This window comes from Sebastes fasciatus, chromosome 13 (genome assembly GCF_043250625.1).
Source record: "Sebastes fasciatus isolate fSebFas1 chromosome 13, fSebFas1.pri, whole genome shotgun sequence".
Classification (NCBI taxonomy): Eukaryota; Metazoa; Chordata; class Actinopteri; order Perciformes; family Sebastidae; genus Sebastes; species Sebastes fasciatus.
Genome location: NC_133807.1, coordinates 15,982,004 through 16,005,628, shown reverse-complemented (window position 1 = coordinate 16,005,628; position 23,625 = coordinate 15,982,004). Strand labels below are relative to the sequence as shown.

Sequence of the window (23,625 nt, the reverse complement as noted above, 5' to 3'; positions counted from 1 at the left end):
TAATTGCCAGTTGCAGCCCTACACTCAAATATAAATAAATAACAGCAGGAATAAGACAGTAAACTGCAAACACTGCAGAATTGTCTTGCAAGCTGTTTTAGTGAACCTCATTGTCAGTTGTCACACAGATCCGGCTCTTATCACTACTCCTTCTTCTGACACAGTTCTGCCATTGTTTTACACGGCATGACATCACCTGCTATGTACACACACACGCACACACAACACACACACACACACACACACACACACACCATGACTTAATATAATGACCTCAGACCAACTGAAAGAGGCCATAAAGACGACAATGACCCTGCATGCCTGAGGCAACAGGTCAGCTGATAGTTTACAGCAAGGCTCAGCAAATATTCAGCTGCTTATCAGTTATCATGGAAAAAGTAGATTATTAAGGATTTTTACAGACTGTTGATAGTGTTTAAAACACATATGTATGCCTACACATTTTCTGTACGTCTTTATGGCCTTTTATGAAACCAGTAATGTAAAAAATAGCACAAAAATATACATTTTCCCCACATTTTTCCTTTGTTTTATTCCACTCAGCACTCAACTTGTCTTGTATTTAACAGCTACATTAAGGCCCCTTTGGTTTAATTCATACTCTATTTTTAAAAAGACTTAAGAAAAAGAAGAAGCGAGGAAATTATGTCTGTAAATTACGAACGTTGAGTCATATTTCACAGGAAATCAACAGAAAAACTGCTTTCCCCTGTTGGGTGTTTCCTGTGAGGACAGTTTGTCTTCCTCTGCAGGAAACAGACCCTCTTTTTCTCTCCACCGCAAAAATAGTTACCAGCAAACACCTACATAAAGGATACACTCTCTAATTAAGAGAAAAATTACAGTGTATGTTGCTGCTATGTTAAGCCTCCAATAAACATGATGGCAAACTGAAGAATCAGAAGATTTTTTTTTAGCCTGAGGAGCATAAACTGTACAGTAAAAGGTCTCTTTTTCCAGTACAGGCTGTTGAAATATGTCTGAGTAATCAAAACAACAGCACAGACTGTTCCTGCTTCCTTCCCTCCCTTCCTCAAACAGTCTCTGTGCGGGGTGGTGGTGTTTCTACAGGCTCCACTGCTGGGTTGTCGACTGGATTCTGCATGAACCAGACAGCCTTTAATAAGCATCTTTAACCAGTCACATAAATCTAGTCTGGGAGTGTCCTGTCGGGTTATAAACAGGAGAGTTGACTGCTGACTGTCACAAATCCAGTCACACACTGAGATTTCCAGACCATGAAACGTCTACACTGAATGGACATAAACTATCTCCGTCTCCGTGGTGTACCCCAAGGCTATTCGAGGGAGTTGAAATATTTCAACTCGAGCAAGAAATTAGCGCAACGCTGTGTCGTGAAAGCCTATCAGCGTTGAGATTCTCCTCCTGCCGTCACTGACGTCCTGTATCGGTCTGTGGTCACTCAGGGCTACGATAGTACATCAAATCTGTACAGAGACCAGACCAAACTCTGTGTATAAATGTATGTGTATAAACCACAGACTGTCTATGGTATAAACAACAACGTCGCTGCCGTATTTATGTCCAGATGACTTTATGTGTTTATGAGTATTGATGGAGCAGCTGCATAGCCTGGCACTGACCGATCCGAACCCCGTTCAGAAAACAAGCATTTTAAAAGTTGTTTGCTTTTCGTCTTGCGGACAGACCTGACAAAGCATGAATTCATACTTTTTACTAATCAACATCATTATGTAGTTATTTTTGGCATACTTTGGATCTGTTTATTGCAATTAAATCACAGCACAATCTGTTTATTTTCAGGTTCATACCGCAGTAGCGTCGTGTGACTTGCTAGATACAGTCAGTGCAATGGCACTATATGTGAAGACAGCTCGCCACCGGGTGATGTTATGAACCCAGACACGACGGCGTTTGGTTTTCTGACATATCTGGGACTTCCACAACATGTACAAAGCAGCAGCAGTGGTTATTTCTTCCATGGTTGATGGAGGAAATGGTGGAAAGGAAAGTTGTTGGTATATATGGAGACAAGCTCCTTCTACTCTCCAGAGATAATAATAATCACTCCGGAATAAACACAAATGAGACCAGCGGACCAACTCGTGTAAATAAAGTGAGGTGAAAATTTGCTCTTGGTCTGAACACAGCATTATGCCCCATTTCATTGTCCTCATATATGCTTCTAGTTTTTTTCTTTTGTTGTTGAGAAAATTCAACGTCTCTTATCACTGTTAAGATGATGATATGGAGCTGTACTTCCCCTTGAAACCAAGTGAAACACATAATCTTCAGTTTCTTTAGTTGTTTTGAAGATGTGCTGTATGCTGAACTGCTGTATGGCCAATGATTTGCTCTAACTGAATGAGAGTTAAGACAGAGGTCCTTATTATTGGTCCTGAAAATGTCTCCAAATCTCTGTACAAATTGTAGAAGTCTTCGTGTCATTTTTGTCTCTTTGCATTTAAATTTGCCAGGACGTCCCAGAGGGGCTGCGAGCCGAGCCGCCGCTAAGGGTTGCTCAGCTTGTTTCTCTGATAACTTCAGATCCAGGCGTTCGATGAATAAAATCCTTCATCTGGTTAAAATATAAAGTTAAAAAAAACACCAACATCTATAAAGTGTATCGTAAAATTGTGGCTTAAAACTGGATAAAAAGTCAATTTATGACAGCTTCTGGCAGACAACCACAACGCTTGATTATCAGTATAACAATAACACTTTTTTAATTTTGTCTGTTACAATTATTCACCTATTTAGTTTTGTTTTAATTACTTCAATTTCTCTGTAAAGCCCTTTTGGTCATCGCCTGTTGTTTTTGAATGTGCTCTATAAATAAATTTGACTTAACTTTCATTATTAATGCAATTGTTCATACAGTGGTTCTCACCAAATCAGGCATTCTGGTTTTGTTATTCAACAAACCAGTGAAACCAGTGTAACCTTTGGAGACAAGATTGTCTCTTTGTTTATATTCCAGTCAGTGGAAAAGTCTCCCTGCTCACTATCTCACAGGCCTTTCCTGACTGACAACGCTGGTGTTTCCATTCTGTTATTGTGTTTCTATCTGGAATATACTCAATGAAAACAGAATATGGTGTTTACACAGTCCAATTTCCTGCTTCACATGTGACCGATTCAGATCAGGTCAAACAGGTCAAAAGGATGTGAAACCTGCTGAGGTTACTATATGAGTGTGTGTGTGTGTGTGTGTGTGTGTGGACTGTGTGTTAAAGAAGAGAAGCCAACCTTTGTTAGATAGTAGACAGACTGCTGGAAGGTGAACATGATGATTTCCTCCAGGACCGTCATGGCTTCCTCACAGGCTGTCCGAGTGGAGGACATCTCAGATTCCAACAGACCTGACAACACACACAAACACGTTTTAAACACACACTCCAACAGCTGTGGCAGATGATAATGAAGTTAAAGGCCACGTTGTGTTGTTGTTGTTGCGTACCTTCGTCCTCCTGGTCCTGCCTCCAGGGCAGCAGCTGAGGGACTTCATGCTGGATGAAGTGCAGCAGTTCGATGGAGTTGGCCATCCAAAGCACCAGAGGCTGCAGACCTGGGATCAGCTCCTCCATGCTGAGCAGCTGGAGAGGCTCGGGCTGCTGCCCGTCACTGGAGCTCCTGACATACAAACAAAGAGATTAATGCTACTTTGATAACGAGTAACTTCAATTCTGTTATTGTTGTATGAACTTTCTAGATTTCCAAACCTCAATCCTGTTTATTAAAATCCTTACCTGTATGTTTGGTATTTGTATTTTTACATAGCTGTGTGTTGAATGTTATATTTCAACCTGTAAATTGTGCAGAAACTCTTTGGGCGATATACCGTACACTAAAACTGAAGTTTAAGTTAATGATGAGGCATACGGGAGATTAAAAAAGACCTGGAATCCTAAATTACTAAATATTTTTGTCCTGTTTAAATTGATCAAAAATATAAAACGTAATAGCTAGAGGGCATTCGTTCTTTTTACAGCAGAAAACTAAGATACTCCAAGAAACAACATCACAATAAGCAAAAATACCAATGTAGGCACTGGTGGACCATTTCCATTGCAGAGTTCAGAGGGTTAATGAAATGTTCTGGCATGACAGACAGCTGCTTAGCTGTCATCACGTCAATGTAACATCCCAACGTGTTGTTTGTTGTGACAACAGAATTGTCTGACTTCAGAGTTGGTCAGTAAAATCTGTATAATTTGTTGTATAAGTGACATAATCCAAACCTACGGGAAGACAGTAAGATGAACATTTCATAGTAACAAAAATGTTTATCCTTCAGTTAACCTAGTTTGAACTTCCCTCTAATATTTGCAAATCAGCTAAACTTGTATGAGCAGTCAAACCGAGTTACAGCTACAACTCCTCCTCATGAGGTCATTGTTAATGTTACTGTTCCAGGTCAAAATGTCTCTCTTTCCCAACTGCTGAAATGATTAGTTGATGAATCGACTGAAAGTTAATCAACCATGTCATACTAGCTTGTTGGGAAGGAGGCTAAATAACACTTCAAACTGGCATGGCCATTTTCAACGGGGTCCCTTTAAATGAAAATGGGTTCTATTGATTTCCAATAATAAATATATACATACATTTGCATAAAGCAGCATATTTGCCCACTCCCATGTTGATAAGAGTATTAAATACTTAACAAATCTCCCTTTAAGATACATTTTGAACAGATACAAAAATGTGCAATCAATTTGCGATTAATCAAGGTTAACTATGGACAATCATGTCATTAAATATTTTAATATTTTGACAACACTAACTTATATTCTTCTAAAGGTTCGGTCACATTACACTGCTGTCCTTTGAATATTCGCTCCGTCTCCCATTCACTTCTATTGAGTCAAAGTTTGATAACTTTGCTCCAGAGACAGACAAAGTGTAATCTGGTGACGATAAAGCGAGTCGTCACTGTGCTCATGAGAAAACTCTCTTCTTCTTTCTTAGAAAGAGAGACTGTGGGAAAAACTCTCTTTGCACAACCTGCATTTAAAAAAACCTCATTGTTTTCTGGAGGAGCAAATAGTAGTAAAATCAGACTTTAACTCCTCTTTTATTCCGACAGTAAAACTGGACGAGTCGTATATCATCGCAGGCAGCAGCTGCTGCTCTTCTCTCTCTGTATTGTCATTGTCACGTATTTCTGAAGACACTTTGTTTACTCACGTTTCTGGCTGGATCGCTGCAAGTTCTTTTGTCTTCTCCTACAAAGAAGAACACATAAAGAAAATATACATTTCATACATGCCTTACCAGCAAACATCAACCATCTTATGTACATTAAATACAACCCTGATGGCACATTTGATTACTTTACATTCTTCGCCAAAAGGGGATTATAATGCTGAATACACACTCGGGGCTCTGACTTAACTTTTTCACCACCGACCCAAGATAAACGCCGTCCGTCTAAGGCATAAAATGGTTTTGATAATTGAAATGGATGCGTGGCCTAAATAAAACAACATGGAAATCTTTGTCTCCATCTCTTCCGCAGTACGTTTTGCCAGTAAAGCTGCCGAAGACACCAGAAACTCAAAATCCCACCACCGCTTTGGGACGCCGTTGTCACTGCTTTCAGATGTCACTGCGTTTGTGTGTGTGTGAGATTGTGTACTCTTTAAGAGATTAATGTAGGGCTAGACTTGATTATTCAACTATTTAGATATTCGTTCGTTGGGTAGGTATTTTGTTTTAAATTTTCATATTCGCATACTGTATTTGATTTGTTTTTTCAAGCCCTCTGGATTACAAACATACATGAAACACACCAAACCTTTTAGAAAATACAAACAACACTGTAGAATAACAGAATCGTTAAAATTGAATGTAATGTCTTTAATTAAACCGAAAGACGTGTTGCTGCGCAATGCTGTCCATCTCAGCCAAGAACAGACAAATGTGTGTAGTCCTTCCGGAGTTATGTCATGGAGACGAGCCAGAGCCCTCGTCGCCATTGCTTGTGTCAGAGTGCAACCCACGGAGGGCTTGGGCTGAGAGGCAGCCGCCGCAGGCTGCATTAATCACAGGCTTGCAGCTGGGCACTGCCAGAGAGGTGCATAATGCAGGGAGACAAAGGCCTAAAAACACCACTGGGCCCGCAAACGTGACTTTGAGGTACGTCTGAGTACAGACTGAGGCGTGTGTGCACCGTCCACACAAGGCGTAAAACAGCACTCGTGGACTCGTCATGAAGATTGTGGTGCTTTTTAAAGACACAAATCCGTGCTGCCTACTACTAACTGAAAAGCGCTCCACTTGTCTCCGGTGTTGATTACTGCCAAAGCTCAGGGGCTAGGTCTACCTTCCGTCCTGCAACCGTCCCAAAAATAATTTCTTTCTCGTTCCCGAAAATCTGGGAAAATACGTTATCGCCCCCACATTCACGACGAATGTTAATTTTTACCGTTCACAATAAAAGCCCTAGACGTATACGTTGCATCACTGCTTACCAAGGGGATCTTAAATGTATTTATTATGGACTGTCTACCAGCAGGTGTTGGTTTGGCACGTTTTAATTGTGCCAGTCTTTAAGAGTGAGCTCATTATATAGTCCTCTATAGAACTCCTTGGATAGTGAGTAGGGAGTAGTGAATGAGTGAATGATTTTAGATACAGCATTAGTTAATTTGTGATTCTCTGACACAAAAGGTAAATGATCTGAAGTCAGGGTTTCATCCTTACCCACATAACGAGCTGGATCTGGCCGGCTATCCGGAGCAGCAGCTGTCTGAAGTGTGTCAGCTCGAACGTGGAGGCTGAGTGCTGGATGCACAGGCTCAGAAGGAAAGCAGGTGTCAGCTTGGGTTCATTCCCACTGGGGTCCAACATATCCAAAACCTCCTGCAGGACTCGTTCCTCCTGCTCCAGCTCATAGATCACCAAAGCCTCTGTGCCCTCCAGGTCCCTCCAACGAGGCGGTAAAGGCTTCCTCTGGAACCTTTTGATGGCGATAGAGGAGCCACATGACAAACAAGAGGATGATGTCTTGGTGTCAGAGTTCGGGCAGAGTGTGGTCATCCACGGAGGGGTCTGGAGGGATCCTGATGTGCTGGTAGGATCCTTAAACATGAACAGGTAGTGTTTCCCCAAGCCCACCAAGTCCCCTGGGTTCAGTTCCACCTCCTCTTTAAGGAGGAAACCATTTCTGGTGACGGGGGCACCGTGGAGGGGCTTCAGCATTGTCAAAGTCTTTCTGTGCTCCCCTGTGGAGGTCTGGATGTTAGAGTCCAGGCGTCTTACGCAGCAGTGTTGAGGCAACACATCAGGGGCAAAGAGAAGGATGTCGACCTTTAACCTCTCCTCGTCTTCTCCGTTACAGTGCTCCCTGCAGCAGCCAAAGATGGTGGTGGTCCCACTCATCAGGTAGATGACAAAATCCTGCAAAATAAAGGGTTCTGTTTAATTTGGGGCTGCAACTAACAATGACTTTTGGTATTGTTTAATCTCCCATTTATATTCTCCATTAATGTTATTTGATGTTATTTATACTCTCTTCAAAGCTACCAGGCTCCATTGATAAAAATACAATTTTTTACTTTACCTTGGTCTACCGCTGCCTTGATCGGTTAGTTTGTTTGTGTTATTGTTAGGGCTATCAATCGATTAAAATATTTAATTGTGATTAATCGCATGATTGTCTATAGTTAATCGCGATTAATCGCAAATGAATCACTCGTTGCTGGTTTATTTTCTGTTCACGTTTCAGCTCTTTATTTAATCCCACACTCGTGATTCTACACCTGTTTCCCAGTGACAGTCAACGTGTAGGGCGGGATTTGATTTTCTTGTGTAACATTTTGGAAATGAACCAGCAGTGTGCGTGTCAACAGCAGCGTGATTAGGCTGCACTGGCAGCGTGAGGTGAGACAGGAAAAGAAGGGCTTATGGGTGAGACGTTGGTGATGTCCGTGACCTCGGGGTCACCACATTAAGACTATTACTCGTGAGATGATACAGTATCGTCTGTGCTGGTAAAGGGCCTGTGGCGAGCAGTGTGGAGGGTAGAGCTGCTACATCGGGAGTTATCTCCTACATACAGGAGAAGGTTGGAAAAGTTTGAAAACAGACATTAAGTCCAGTTTACACACTTAGTGTCCACTTTATTAGATACACCTGCACAATGTAATGCAATTCTATACAACTAACTACTAACTGTCTGCATTTATGATGCATATAATGTTTGTTTTTTGTTATAATTATATGTTTTAGCATTGAGGTCATAGTATAGTGCATTATATTCAGTTTCTAATATTCTGCCCCGCTCATGTATGTATTTCATGTATTGGAAAAAAACAGCCTATAGTATTTCATCTCCTCTGCGTGTCAACGAAAATAAGGAGAGTTGCGGTGCCGTCTCGTCATCGTCTCGTCATCGAGTCATGGATGTTTCATGGAAATAAAGGTCGTTGACGAAAATATTTAGTCACAGTTCTCGTTAACTAAATGAACACTGGTTGTGAAGACACAGTCTCAATAACAATCTTTAAATGTCTCTAAATCTACGCTCCTTAAAAGCTCTCAGTTCCTGTTATCTGACCACTGATAGACCACAGAACCCCCTCGCTCCTTTGCTGTGGGTTGACCTATTGTTGCAGAGTAAGATTAGTCCTGCTGTGGTGCTACCAATACCAGCATCCTGCACAGTCAGCACATCTCCACCAGCAGGGATAAACAACATAGTGACAAAAGAGCTTCATGTTCCTGGAAACAACCAACAGCATGACTCTGTGGTTTACTTGGAAAAAATGATTCAAACAGGGACGTGCGTTGGAGATGATCTGTATAATGGTGTGTAGATTGCAGCACACACTCCCTCTGAGTTTGTTTATATACTCTCAGAGTAGTATAAAGTGTAGTTTATCCTCCTCTACAGTGTCTTTAATGAGCTTATCTCCTGGTTTTGAACGTCCCGAGCAGGTTTCCTTCTGACTGAATGTCCTTTCATTAGGACATGATGACAGACAGCTCGTCCTGTCTGTGTGAAGGTCACTTCTGTTTCCCTCTGAGCCAACAAAACACCACACCTCTGTAGTCCACTTCATGAGCCAAATCCACCGTGTTTCCTTCCTCTCTGGCCTCCACATGACTCTGTGACTCTGGGATTTTCTCCTTGTGGTTCTTAACGTAAGACGTTCAATCCAACACTCTCATGTACCTGTTTACACCCTGTTGTCTCTTCTAAGCTTGTGTTTGTCCTCCGCCTGCCAACACATTGCCAGAAGGCTCTCAGGGACCTTGTGATGCCTTCAATGACCTTATTACACCACACCATTACACAACAACGATTTAATCTATAGATAGATCAGAGGAACCGTTCATTTAAACCTGCTGTGTATCATGATATCAAACTTTATTATTACATTAATTGTTAGGGCTGTACTTAGTAGACAGTGACAGTACTTCTTCAACTCACTCATTAGTATCTGTCAACACATTTCTCCTGTGTAATGGATATTATGGATATTATTTTGATTAAAGTGATATCTCAATCATTTTCAGTAACACCAATACCAACAAAGACTATTTAAACTAGGGCTGTCAATTGAATATGAAAATATGTAATCGCGTTTATTCGCATGATTGTCCATAGTTAATTAACCGTGATTAATCGCAAATTAATCGCAACATTTTTTATCTGTTCAAAATGTACCTTAAAGGGAGATTTGTCAAGTATTTAATACTCGTATCAACGTGGGAGAGGACAAATATGCTGCTTTATGCAAATATATGTATATATTTATTATTGGAAATCAATTAACAACACAAAACAATGACAAATATTGTACAGAAGCCCTCACAGGTACTGCATTTAGCATAAACAATATGCTCAAATCATAACATGGCAAACTCAAGCCCAACGGGCAACAACAGCTGTCAGTGTGTCAGTGTGCTGACTTGACTATGACTTGACCCAAACTGCATGTGATTATCATAAAGTGGGCATGTCTGCAAAGGGGAGACTCGTGGGTACCGATAGGACCCATTTCAAGTCAATGTCAAGGGACCCCTTTGAAAATGGCCATGCCAGTTTTTCCTCGCCAAAATTTGGCGCAAGTTTGGAGCGTTAATTTAGCCTCCTTCACAACAACATAGTAAGACATGGTTGGTACCAATGGATTCTTTAGTTTTTTTTCTAGTTTCATGATGCCAGTATCTTCACTCTAGCTTTAAAACTGAGCCCGTTACAACCTCCGAAAGATCAAGTGTGTTAATGCGTTAAAGAAATTAGTGACGTTAAAACGGATTTGCGTTAACGTGTTAATTGTGTCAGCCCTACAGTTTAGCTATCAGTATTTATCCCCAACCGGAGTAACTGTGGAAAACAAAATGCAGTGTGTCCTCTGTTGTTGGTAGTAGTAGGCTCTGAGGAAAACAGAAAGCGTTCCGGTTGTCTTTGCAACAGCGGCGGAAACAATAATACCACTAGGAAACACTAGGGGAGGAAAAGTTTCCATTTTACCAGGGTAGGGTATCGCGATACCCTTCGAGTATCTGTATACCGTGCAACACTAGCAGCACTTTTGAATTTGAAAATGATACATCAATGTTAAAATGTTTAATTATCACATTGGCTAGTAAATAATCGGCACCACTTCCCTCCCTCTGTCGCTCACCTGTCTGTGGCTGTAGCCCTGCAGCAGGAGGAAGTAGGGGAAGTCGAAGGGTGGATGAATGGAGTACTGTGTGGTGTTGTCGTCGCTGCTCTCCGTCTCCTCCTTCTCCATGCCGAGCCGCAGGACCTCCTTGTCGGCCTCGGCCTCTGGATCCTCTCTGAGCGAGCTCTGCTGGGCCCGGCTGGCCTCCTTCCCCATCGCAGACAGATCCATCTCACTCAGACTCCTCCAGATCCCGAGTCCATCCACATCCTCCGCGCTGCCGTCCACAAACAACGAGGTCACTCTGGAGCGGCTCTTCTGCAGCTTACGAGCCTGAGCGTTGATGCCTGGATCGACAAGATGTACGGATGAACATGTTCCGATTTACAATATGAGAAACACACTGTTGCATGTTCAAGATAATACTGTGCAAAACAGAGTCATAAATAGACAGGAAAGACCACTCATAGTCAAAGATGTAGACAAAATATACAATAAAAAAGATTTCTGTGGATTCCCACTTTAATTACTGGCCAGATTATGTTTTTCTATTAGGTCACACCTCATCCTTCACGTCAAGAGAAACAAAATCAAAGAAAAAACATAAAACAATGTACCCTAGAACCGAATCAAACAATTCAGCCTCACACATTTAGATCAAAATATAACTTTAAATTTTGCATTTAGAGTAAATGGTTGATTGATGGTGATTTTCTAATGGTAAAAATTGTGATAATTGATATAGTAGTAGTAATTATTAATCAAAATTAGTAGTATCTTGTATTTTCTGTTACTAAAAAGATCAGGCATGAACATTGATTGAAAACATGAATAGCTTTCCAAAAATGACACATTGCCAAAAAAGATGTACAAATATTCCTTCTTTGCTTTTGCATCTAGGACAGTTTGGAGAATTATCTTACTGGAGTAAGATGAAAAATTAAGATAAGATATAAGCTAAGGACCATGTATCATCATCTAAAGCAATGCCTACTGTAGGTCATTTTCAGTCCCAATTAGCCAAAGTATAACCTATTTAGCTTAACACATACAGTAAGCAAAGCACTAACAATGACCAAAATCCCCCTGAAATCACTCTGGCCAATCAAACTCCAACACCACGTTTCTCTCCACTGGCACCAGTTCAAATGAAACAGAACCAGAAGGAAAGAGGGGAAATGTGCGGGGAAAGTGAGATGTGACCACCTCCTCCTATCTGATGTACCAGCAGCCACTCTGTCGGCCTGACGTAACACAAACACTATTCAGCTCGTTTGGAGCCATTAAGCAGCGAGGAATGTCCACCGAGCCCCGGCTTCACACCCGGCAGCCCGCCGCTCTTATCAGCTGTGGAAGTGGGTGTTTTCCACATTGTTCAGCACCAATGTGACAGACTGGGCTCAGAGCCTAAAACACTCACGGAGGTAAAGGGCAGGGAGAGAACTACGGTTGGACTCATATTCACCAATATTGATATTTATGACATAAAATGTAGGTTGTCAATGTTTGCCCTTGAATTTTATTCTTCTGATGGTGGGAAATCCTTTCAAACAGCATTAAGACCATTATAGGACACTAAAACTCACACGTGAAAATCCAGACTAATGAAATTCATTTAAAGGAACAGTTAAGGGAAATATTTACTTTTTTCAATTTCAATATATTTTTTCAAATTGTTGTTTTTGTCATGAATACTTTCACGCAGAACGTGACAATAACGTAGCAAAAAAGCGGCGTCCTTTTTTTTCTGAACAGAGTCGATTTTCAGAGCTTTCGCACCGCGAATTAAGGCATCAACCAATCGCGTTGCACCAGCAAGTCCTGGACCATCTGTGTTTATACCCGGTGTTATCAGCACAGAAATGAACCTCAATTTAAGCCAAGAATCCCTCTAACCCTAGTTTAAATGCAGAATTAACTCACAAAAAAAGTAATTTAACAAAGCAAAACAGTACCAAGAACAATACTGATTAAAAAGCCCAAATATTGGTCTAACACAGAGAGAGGTAAACAGGTCTGTTCAGTCCCAAGTGAAAAGGAAGTGAGCTCTGATAGGAAGAATAACAGACCAGTGAGTGGTTCGTTTCTGGTGTCTCCAGGCCCAGTGGGAAGAGCTGCCTCGATGTTTAACAGGGCCCTGATGGGCCCTCGCAATAAAACAAAGATAAGAGTGGGGCCGCGCTGACCTCCTCTATCCCTCACGGCAGCTTTTGTTTCCTCCTGACCTCTCTCACATGTCGACCATCTCCCCTGTTCTAGCTGGTGATAAGCTGGACAATGAAGGCTGTTAGCCTGCAATAAGAGACAAGGATAAAGGCTCCCCATGCCACCACAACAGAGACTGAGTGATTGATTACCCAGGCGTAAGGATGTTAGGGTCGCTGAGTTGGTTAGATGTTTAAGGAGGCTCAATCTTTGGTCTCTGAAGAAGACGAGGGACATAAGCTATGAAGGTGTTAAGCGAGGGTACACACTAAACGAGAATCAAGCTGAATGTGGGCCCGATTCCTCCCTCCAAACAACCGTCAGCAAAGCCCAGATGTTTTGGGAGATTTCTGTTTTATTTAGTGGGGACTCTTGTTGTTCATGAATGAATCTGTTAGTGTGTGATGTGCTGTTTTTGCCAAATCGTTGCTCTCAACACACTATAGGAACAAAACTGTTAAATGTATCATAACATGTCGTTATGTGTGGGGTCTCTCACATTTTCAATATCTGCTAAGATTTGAAAAATCTTTTAGCGTGTGCCAGCCTTTAGCCGATGTGTATACCTGCTGTGACGGTGTCTCTGTCCTTTAAACTTTGCTCTTCGACACTCGCTCTCAGCTGGATTTCAAAACGCCTGGAGAAACCTTCCTTGGGTTTCCAAAGCGACTGTAGCATGAGTGGTTTCTCGTTGTCTCCCACCACCCGGAAACACTCCCTCTTCCACTGGTTGTCTGCGCCCGTCTGGCCGATCACGTCGCAGAGCACGTAGTTGTTGGCGTCTTCTTTTTCCAGGGAGTACCTGAACAACAAAAGTGGACATTATTTAGACAAGAGGATGTGGTGGATGTTAAACCCTCTGGAACTGAGTTAACCAACTGTTTTTAGGCCAGTTTAACGGTAGATATAACAACCTGGATGTCGTAATTTTATTTTTTTTAGCCATGCTAGCAGCTTTAGGGAAGAAAATGTACTTCCACCACTTTGGTCCAGACTGAAATATCTCAACAACTATTAAATTGATTGGTATGAAATTTGGTACAAGCATTCATGTTATCCTCAGGATGAATCTAACTATAAAGCGAGGAATCTCTGTCTGTCTGTTTGTTATTCACATATCTCCAGAAGCACTCATCGGATCAACTTCACACTTGCCGGTGCATTGCTCAAGACCCAAGGGAGTTCAGAGTCAAATGTGGTGCAATTTGACCAGTTGATGGCGCTACAATGACAATGACGTTTACATTTTGGCATGTAACCATAAGTCTCAGAAACAAAAATCTTTACTCCCATGTTGATAAGAGTATTAACTACTTGACAAATCTCCCTTTAAGGTACATTTTGAACAGATACAAAATGTATGATTAATTTGCAATTAATCTCGATTCAATATTTGTATCGTTTGCCAGCCCTAATCTCTACATATCTCACCTCTCCAAGGCCTCCTTCACCAGTTCCTTTGCACTGGACTGTGTGGTGGCCAGCACGCTCTTATAATTGGTCCCCTGACAGATGTCGCTGCCAAAGATCTTCAGGATGCCAGGGACAGACATTTGACTGGACAGCTCTGCCGGGTCGTCTGCAGCCTGGGGGTCACCGGCCAGGCACCCACTGCCCAGCCCCTGCTGGCTGCGGCGTCCACTGTTGGGGCTGTGGTTGAAAACAGTGGAAAGCCTGTTGTTGTGGCGGCGGATTTTGCTCTTGGCCGGCTGCCGGACACCAACGCTCTCTGTGGAGCGGACGGTGGTGTCAGAGTTATTGGATCTGAGAGGGAACAGGGAGGAAAACAAACACTGTTAAGTGGCAAGCCTTAAATATGTACAACGGAGTAATCAGCCACAGAAATTAGTTACTTTTTCCCTGTATTTTTTCATTCATATGTAATAATCTTTCCAAATAACATTGTAATATATCTCACATGGGTTTTATACTACTCAAAATATTCATTTAAGCAGTAAATATTTATGTCAAAGGTGGTGAATGTTTTCTTGTTGAGTGAACTGGGTTTATCTCAACAACATGTGACACACCAAAAAACAAAAAGGAAGTGGTTTATAAAAGCTGCCAGTACTGTAATGACATATTGATATAAAACCAGTAAAGATAAAGATAGAAAAGTTTTCAAAAGTTATCAAATTATACTTATGGTACCAAAAGTAAAACTAGTAATTATGCAGAATGGCCTATTTCAGAATAATATATATTATATTACATGGAGTTTGCAGAATTATAAAGTAGCATCAAATGGAAATACTCAAGTAAAGTACAAGTACCTCAAAATTTTACTTAAGTACAGTAATTGAGTCAATGTACTTACATTCCACCATTGCATTTTGCACTGAGGTAACTAAAGCTGTCAGATAAATGTAGTGGAGTAGAAGTAGAAAGTAATGGAAATATTCAGGTAAAGTACCTCAAAATTGCACTTGAAGTACTTTACATTACATCACTTACATGAGGAGTTACACAGTGGTAATAATGTAAAATATGTCTTCAAGGGAGAAGTTATGACAAATGATGTACCTTAATTAACACTTTAGTCCATTTGTTAATGTTTATATAAACATTATATACAGTATTAAGACTTACTTACTTGTATTTTGTACTGAGGTAACTAAAGCTGTCAGATAAATGTAGTGGAGTATAAGTAGAAAGTAGCACTAATAGTAGTAAATTGGTTATGACATATTATGTACCTTAATTAACACTTTAATCCATTTCTTAATGTTTATATAAACATTATATACAGTATTAAGACTTACTGGACAGATCCATTAATGTTTATATAAACATTATAATATACAGTATTAATAAGACTTACTGGACAGATCCATTAATGTTTGTATAACATTATATTCAGTATTAATAAGACTTACTGGACAGATCCATTGCTGGGTTTCCTTCCCAGTTTGGCCAGTCTCTTCTTAGGAGAGCGGATGAGTAAACCCACTGGGAAGTTCAGGGCTTGTTTGTTTACGTGACTGCTTCTCTCCTCTGAAATCATTGTTGTTGTAAAGTCACGTAAACACAATAACAGAACTACTGGAACAGTTGAGATGAGCAGAACACAGCATGCTTCTCCTTCTCCTCAAAAGAAATCACAAAAAGCCGTGTAAATACTCCAACAGTATCTCTGTATCCATCAGACAACACACATGTAGAAGGACATCAAAAGAGCGCCAGTTGGTTCAAACTTCCATCAAAAAAAACTGTTTTCTTGAAGATAAAATCCCAACTGAAGTGAATATTCAGCAGCAGAGGAAGAAGTAGAGACATTTCCCGCAGCGTGTGTCCGGTACCGACTGGAAGCAGCTCGAGAAACAGCCCCGCGGTCCGTAGTAAACCGTGAGATCCGTTAACTGTCCGTTGACTGACCGCCCGGCAGCCTGGACCGTTACTGACTGACTGAAGAGACAGGAGCTGCTGCTGCTGGAGGACCGAGCTACTGCTGGTGACGTCACCTACACGTCACCCTAGCGGGAGGCGGGACAAGTCACACACGCATTCTCACCCATGCACAGACAAGGGGACCAGGGCTGACCATTAGGGACTGACCGAAGTCCTTGTAGAGTCCTATAAGTTTCCTCAATAAAATATGAAATTAGGTGAAATATGAAAATAATATAAAGTTTAAGGGTGTTTCTGCAACTATGGTCACTTTTGACTCTCCCAAAAAAAAAAAAATCAACTTCTATGAATTGTATTATGTAACAAAATGACACATAATGGTTAAAGCGACTGTTTGTAAGAATCAGAAAGGCTTGTTAACAGCGACACCTGTGGGCGTTAAGTCAATGAAAGTCAGCGTCTGGCTCGCGCTTGTGCTCGCTCTAATAGACATGAACGAACATCGCTCAAAACAGTGAGGCGACACACGTCAGCTAAAACCACAATATCACTCTATATTTCACCTGCTTGGCAGTAATGTTAGTTGAACAGACGAAGGTCTCTTCATGTATCACTGCTGATCCTAGTGTTGGCTTTCCATGCTGCAGCCTCCCAACTGCGGCCGGAGGGAGACACCGGCACCCGGTCGTAGACGATAAAGTAACTTGCAGCGGAGCCCCGTCACTTCACAAGACACGGGAAACCTCTGTTGGCCTGAAGGAGCTGCAGCATTTATTTCTGCACAAACGTCCACTGTACATTTACTAGATATTCTCAGAGCTAAACTAACTCTCCTGCAGTGTGTAGTGTGCGTGCATGCACGTGAGGTGGAGCGAGAACGAGCGCGGTGCGTGAGTGAAGGCAGGCAGGCAGAGGAGCAGAGTACAGCAGAGACTTTGGCCCTGGAGACCAATGCTACGGTCTCCCCCGCGTCCTCCGACCACGGCCAACACTGTTTTGCAAGACGGGCTTCACTAGATAGAACTTTGCGGTTTTGATGCTTCCGTGTAGTTTGTGTTGCAGTCTTGTCTGAACAGCGTAGCCACATGCGAACGCGCATGGGACACCAACCCGGTAGATTTAGACGTGTAAGAAGTTACAAACATTCCCTTTAATTATATTTTGATGCTAATACTTTACTCAAGTAACATTTTGAATGCTGGACATATTTTTTATATATACTGTATATTTCTACTCTGTGGTATTGCTGAATACTTCTGTGTCGTACTACACAAGATTATTTTGCAAATTTTATATTGGAATTTCACTTAAACATGAAATTTTTTGGCCACTTTGGGGCAGTTGTTGACATGATCAAGTTAATATGGTGAACTTGTTAGCAAACAGTACAAATCCAGCAGTTACGGAGCAACATGATGATTCATTAGGAGTCTTTGTGTTTGTGTCACCTGATGAATGCAAGTCCAATGTTCTCTCTTTTAGCTCTGTTTTTGGTCTCCACCAACTCCTGAGGGAAAAATCTGTCTCTTTAGCTGCTAAATGCTCCACTATGTTCACCAGCTAGTCTCCAACTGTGTCTGTCTGCTGTTTGCAGGTAGTGGACAGTGGCTTTTTACAGACTCACGATGAGTCAACACATTGTTAGGTAATATAAAACAATGTTGCTTTAATTTTTTTATTTATGTTTTTTTTTGGTTTTTTTTTACAAAATTATAATGTTTTCATGTTTAGATATACCATGCAGGGTTAACACCTGACGCTGCATATCACATTGTCAGCTCCTGTCATCTTGGCCTGTACTGGAGGATGAGTGAGAAGGCTTAGGTGAGGATTAGTTGTGTGTTAACCAAAATTCCTATAATAAATCCTGGTGATCACTGGATGCACACAGACCGAAACAAAACAAAACAGGAAAACAAATCAAGAAAAAGTAGTACAGATGCAGTAATAGTAGTTGGGTAGAAGTAGTATTAGCAGTTGTGTGTTAGTATGCAGCAGAAACATGAAGCTATAATGTTAATTCTGCACCAAAAAGAAAAATGGTGTTTTCTCCTGTTGCGCAACGTTAACGTTTTTTTACACTTAAATTGTCCTTTAAACAGCTCCAACTGGCTGCTTCACACATTTTAGAAATATAACAAACAGGATGGCTTTATTTATTTTGTATTTGATTTAATCTTTATTTAATCAGGCAGTCTCATTGAGATTAACATCTCTTTTCCAAGGTGGAAGTGCATGGTGTTTTGTATTCATTTGCATTATACTTCTAGAATAGGAAAATTGGATATTTGACTGTTAATTCCACCAAAGAGGTATTATTTTGCTTGTATATATCCTATATGTTGATACACATTATTGTTTAATATATCACACTGTTCATGTATAAACAACCTCATACAACTGTACAATCCTGTAATAGACAATAAACCCTGAAGCTTCAGTCCTCCAGTTGAGGTTCATTTGTGCATCAAGAGTTCCATCTAGTGACAGGATGGTTGAACAGTCACACAGCTGCAGCACCTCATTACTTTAGTAGAACATACACTTACATGCACACTAACACTAGATGTGACCTGCTAACAGTTTTAATGACAGTTATCATATTATAATGTACTAAATAAACAACACTGTACTGATGTTTATCATACCAAACAAAACCAAATTTGTAAAAGATGCATTGCACCATCATAACAAAGTGTTTAATATTAATTGATATATTTATTCTATTATTTCAAAAGGAAATATTGTACTTTTTGCTCCAGAATATTTATCTAACGGCTGTTGTCACTGATTATGTTGCAGAATTTTGTATAATTTATTTATTTAGAAGATTTTCTCACAAAATTATAGTGTCAATCAAATGCAGATATTCCAGGCAGTCGGTGAGAGTTCAGTTATTGATCAATTGAAGGTACATAAGCTTACAGGCAGACACAGGTACAGGGTTAAGGGTTAAGGGTGCGGCAGTGCTGGAGGAAGTATATAGGCCCTTTTCACAGGAGCTATTTTGACATGTCATTGCAGGATGAACACATGTGTAATTAATAACATTAATTATAACCCTGTTCCATTTAGGTGGGATGACTGTGACACACTAAATAGAACGTAATTTATTTTATCAATTACATCCGTGTTTACCCTGCCATGACCCGTCAAAATGGCTGCTGTGAGAAGAGCATATTCCAGCCCAGTCAGTATACTAATATCAATGTACTATTAGTATACTTGTTAGTGTACTACTTCAATACTTATTGGGACTAAACTGGCCCACTTTATAGTTTATAAAAGTATACTTTTAAGAATAGTTTAAGTGTAAGAATAGTACATTTTGAGTACACAACTAGTTTACATCTGAGTTGTATTTTGCACTGCAACTATACTATGAACTATACTACAAATGAATATGTATACTGTTTAATAGTTTAATAGTAATATACTTGTAGCCCACTTTTTAGTTTATGAAAGTACACTTTAAAGTACTCTCAGTAAACTAGTTTAATAGTTGTTATACTGCAAGTATACTTGAATATACTTGTAGCCCACTTTTTAGTTTATAAAAGTATACTTTGTGTACTTTAATTTATAGTACTTAGCCAATGATTTATGTATTACATCACGGCTGTCTCGCACTGACCACCCAGCTCTCTCTTTTGGGCTAATTTCAACAATTTTCCAAGTAATAATTTAACCTGTAGTATTTTTTTCCTTCAATCTAAAAGATGTTTAGTGAGGAAAAAATGTAACAATTTTATAAGTATAATAAATGATTTGGAGTGACTTTTTTCAATGTTGCAATACCGCAACACTGGGTTTCAATGGGCGTCACTTTTTCACACAAAAGGCCCCCATCAATGAGTCATTTGTATATATGGGTTACAGGGTTAATGTTAGGGGTTAGGGATAAAGGTTAACCCTATATACACTGATCAGCCATAACATCAGGACCACTGACAGGTGAAGTGAATAACATTGATTATCTTGTACTAAATCTATGTTGATGAAGAAGGTGGATCAGCCCTCTTTTAGATGTTCCTCGTGTGAACGAAGAGGACACCTATAAAAAACCAGAGGAGTCCTGAAAGTTTGGACGAGGAGGACGAGGACTGCTTCTGGAACCAGGTGCATGTTGACGGCCAGACGGCTGCCTTTGCATGTGAGGCAGACAGAGACGGGAACCCAACTAGTTCTGAACTATTTTTCTGATAAAATGCTTATCTTAGATACATTTTATTATAACGAGGAAAATGCGTTTAATTTTTAGACACCACTACTAATACATTTTTGACAGTGAATTTCATGTGAAAATGTGAATTAAATGAAATTGGTACTTGTTATTCTCTGTTAGGGGAATAGCTTCCTTTCGGTATGATATCCCAAATATATAATACTGTGAAGCATGATAAAATACATAAAAATGTGTATACTACAATACTGAAGAGTGGTAATTCCCTCCATTCCTGACTGAATATCTAAACAAAGTCAATGCTGCATGTCTGCACTAGAGGGAGCCAATGATCTGCTCTCCCTGAAACTCATCTTGTCCAATCATCAACATGCAATGCACACACAATATTATGTATGAGGTCATTTTATCATTTGCATCTATGCCATTCTTTTATTTTCAGCTGTCATTATTTATCAAAAACAGATGATTGCACATAACATCTTCAGTTTGGCTTAAAAAAATATATCTGTAGCCTACTAGTACCTGCACACCCACAGAAATGCTTTCAGTTGTTACATGATGTTTAATTGCCAAAATATGAAGTAGTGCATTCTATGTTAATAATGCATAGTTTTTATTATGTTAAATTCACAGTTGGAGAAACAGACTTCAAATAATCATCTAACAATTTACAGTACAACATTTCTGTCAGCATAGTGATGTACTAACTTGTGTGAGTCATTGTACAATATCTACAATGCCTCTGCAATATCTAGTTTGGCAATTTCCTTCATCTAGTTTCAACATAGAGTTACTAGTCTGGTCATGGTTGCATTTTTGCTCATGAGGAAGACTGTACAGCTGTTTTTGGTACCCCTAGTCCCAAAACTCTGTCTCCAACAAGTTTCTATGCCTACAAACCAAAATAAGTAATTTGTCAGTACCTTGCAAAACAACCCATATGACGCAAAAAGGCTAGAAAGGTTGTGGTCATGGTTAAAAAATTATTACGGCAGGTAGGTGACAGACTGTGGTAAAGGTTAAAAGTCGCACAGCAGTTTAAATTTTTCAATTCAATTTTTGTGACTATTTCACAATCTGCCGTGAGATTGTGTTGCATATTCAGATCTTTTACTTAAGTAAAATTAGCAATATCACAGTGTAGAAATACTCTGTTACTAGTCATGCATTCAAACTCTTATTTAAGTTCAAAAGTATTGGCCACCAAGGTGCTCCGAGTTTGAGTATTTTCTTTCACATAGATGTCATAGCATGGTGTGCATGATATGCTACCACTAACACACTTGCAGTACTTCTTTACAAATATACTCTCACACGCACACACTCTGAGCCTGTGTAGTTTTGTTGTGGTATTGAGTAACAGACTGAGAGGCGGATGTTACTGAGCTCCACCTGCAGCTGCACAGCGAGCGGTTTGGAAACGGCGAAGATTCAGGTCAGAGATGTATATTTTCACTTTTCTGCAAACGCCCTGTTTCTGCTGTCTGGCTCTGACACTGACTGCACTTCACTATCCATCCATCCATCCATCCAGTCAGTCAGTCAGTCAGTTATTTAACTGTGCTGGTCATCTATCAGACATGTTAGAATCTGTTTTCTCTGTGTGAGGATGTTCACTCATGTTACAGCCTTTTTAGGAGAGAATAGATCTTGCTTATTGGAAAAAAAAATGGAGAAAAACATAATGAGGAAAAAAGGGACATGCATGCAATGACGAGACAATGTATAGTGTCATTTGATTAAGTTTAACAACAGCACAGAAATACACCACATATTTTACATCAGGACATAAAGGTATGCTGGTGTGTTTATGGGATCAAAAGGCTGTTATTGGGTACGGCTGCACCATATTCTTCAAATTAATTAATTAAGTTCTGAAATTCGTGCAGAGAAAAACTCAATTTCTATGTGAAATTAATTAACTTGATCCTGCTCAGACCAAACAAGATGATTTGAGAGTTTTATTAGCTACTATCAAAATAATTTACAACCCAACTGTGCTTGTTTACAGTATTAACAAAGGACATTTTGTCATTAAACATTTTCTTTTTTCACTTATTCACATTCACATGTCGACAAGTTGATTATCGCTGAGTGACGCAATAGCAACTGCCATTTCCATAAAGCACTCAGGGTAATCAGATTTTCTGTCATCTCCAATAACACTCCGTCAAGATAATGTTCATCGATGGCAACATGTCAACCATGTTTTATGATAACACTGCTGTAATCTAACAGTTTAGAAGATATAAAAGCAATATAAATCATATTATATCTTCAAGAAATTAATATATAATCACAATACAGACATTTGTTTACACATGCAATGAATGAACATTAAATTGTTCCCTTTGTCTTTGCAGCATGATGAAAAACTTCTCTACAAACGAGACTTCCTCAGAAATTAATCAAATTGAACTTCACTGACTCAATATGTCACAGAGTCGGGCTCGTAATACAGATAAATATGCATAGACATCGCCACAAGATAGGGCCTTAAGATTAGGTTGAAATGCAGAAGCCGAATGTCTTAATGTCTTAATGTTGTGGTGAATATTACAAACAAACAAATACATGCAATTAATCAAATTACAACAAAAATGTGCAACATAGTGAGCCTGGCAGGAACTGCGAAGCGTCTAGGTTACTGGAACAGTTGCTCACTTTGCTCAGTTGGTAAATCAGCCATGCATTAGGTGTTGCAAGTCTGCATAGCAAGTGTGAAACCAAAGCAGTAGCCTTCTGGCACATACTGTAGGCATCGAAAACATTTGACATTTATAAAATTAACTGTTTTTATGTTGAAAATAAAACTGTATTTTATTATGTTGGAGGTGGAAAATCTCTGGCATATTAATCAAACATTGTACAGGATCATTATAATAGAATAGTAATAAAGTGAAAATAACTTCATCATAACTACATCATCATCTCTGTGAACACTTGTATGTTAATATAATACTAAGGCCTAATTATGTGTGTATGTGTGTGTGTGTGTGTGTGTGTGTGTGTGTGTGTGTGTGTGTGTGTGTGTGTCTGTGTGTGTGTGTGTGTGTGTGTGTGTGTGTGTGTGTGTGTGTGTGTGTGTGTGTGTGTGTGTGTGCGCGTGTGACTAAACCACAGTGCAGAAGTGCTGAGTAGTGACCTACCACTGATGAAGCCTTCACAGATGAGGAAGGTTTGTGGTGAAAATATGGGGCAAGAAAGGGGAAGTTAACCAGAGAAAGGCCGGAAACTGTCTGGATTTTCTGCAAAATGACA

At 40.0% G+C, this 23,625-nt stretch overlaps 1 protein-coding gene across 1 annotated transcript in view; it reads right to left on the bottom strand.

Moving 5' to 3' along the window:
• The window catches only part of radil2a (Ras association and DIL domains 2a), a 32,615-nt gene extending 16,377 nt beyond the window's left edge, over window positions 1-16,238 (bottom strand). Inside the window, exons 1-8 of the mRNA XM_074655808.1 lie at window positions 15,707-16,238; window positions 14,262-14,594; window positions 13,397-13,632; window positions 10,644-10,972; window positions 6,712-7,407; window positions 5,194-5,231; window positions 3,464-3,636; window positions 3,253-3,365 (exon numbers count right to left, since the gene is read on the bottom strand). Coding sequence (XP_074511909.1) covers window positions 3,253-3,365; window positions 3,464-3,636; window positions 5,194-5,231; window positions 6,712-7,407; window positions 10,644-10,972; window positions 13,397-13,632; window positions 14,262-14,594; window positions 15,707-15,834 — 2,046 coding nt within the window. The 5' untranslated portion in view covers window positions 15,835-16,238. The remainder of the gene's footprint in view (window positions 1-3,252; window positions 3,366-3,463; window positions 3,637-5,193; window positions 5,232-6,711; window positions 7,408-10,643; window positions 10,973-13,396; window positions 13,633-14,261; window positions 14,595-15,706) is intronic.
• Window positions 16,239-23,625: the final 7,387 nt, after the last annotated feature.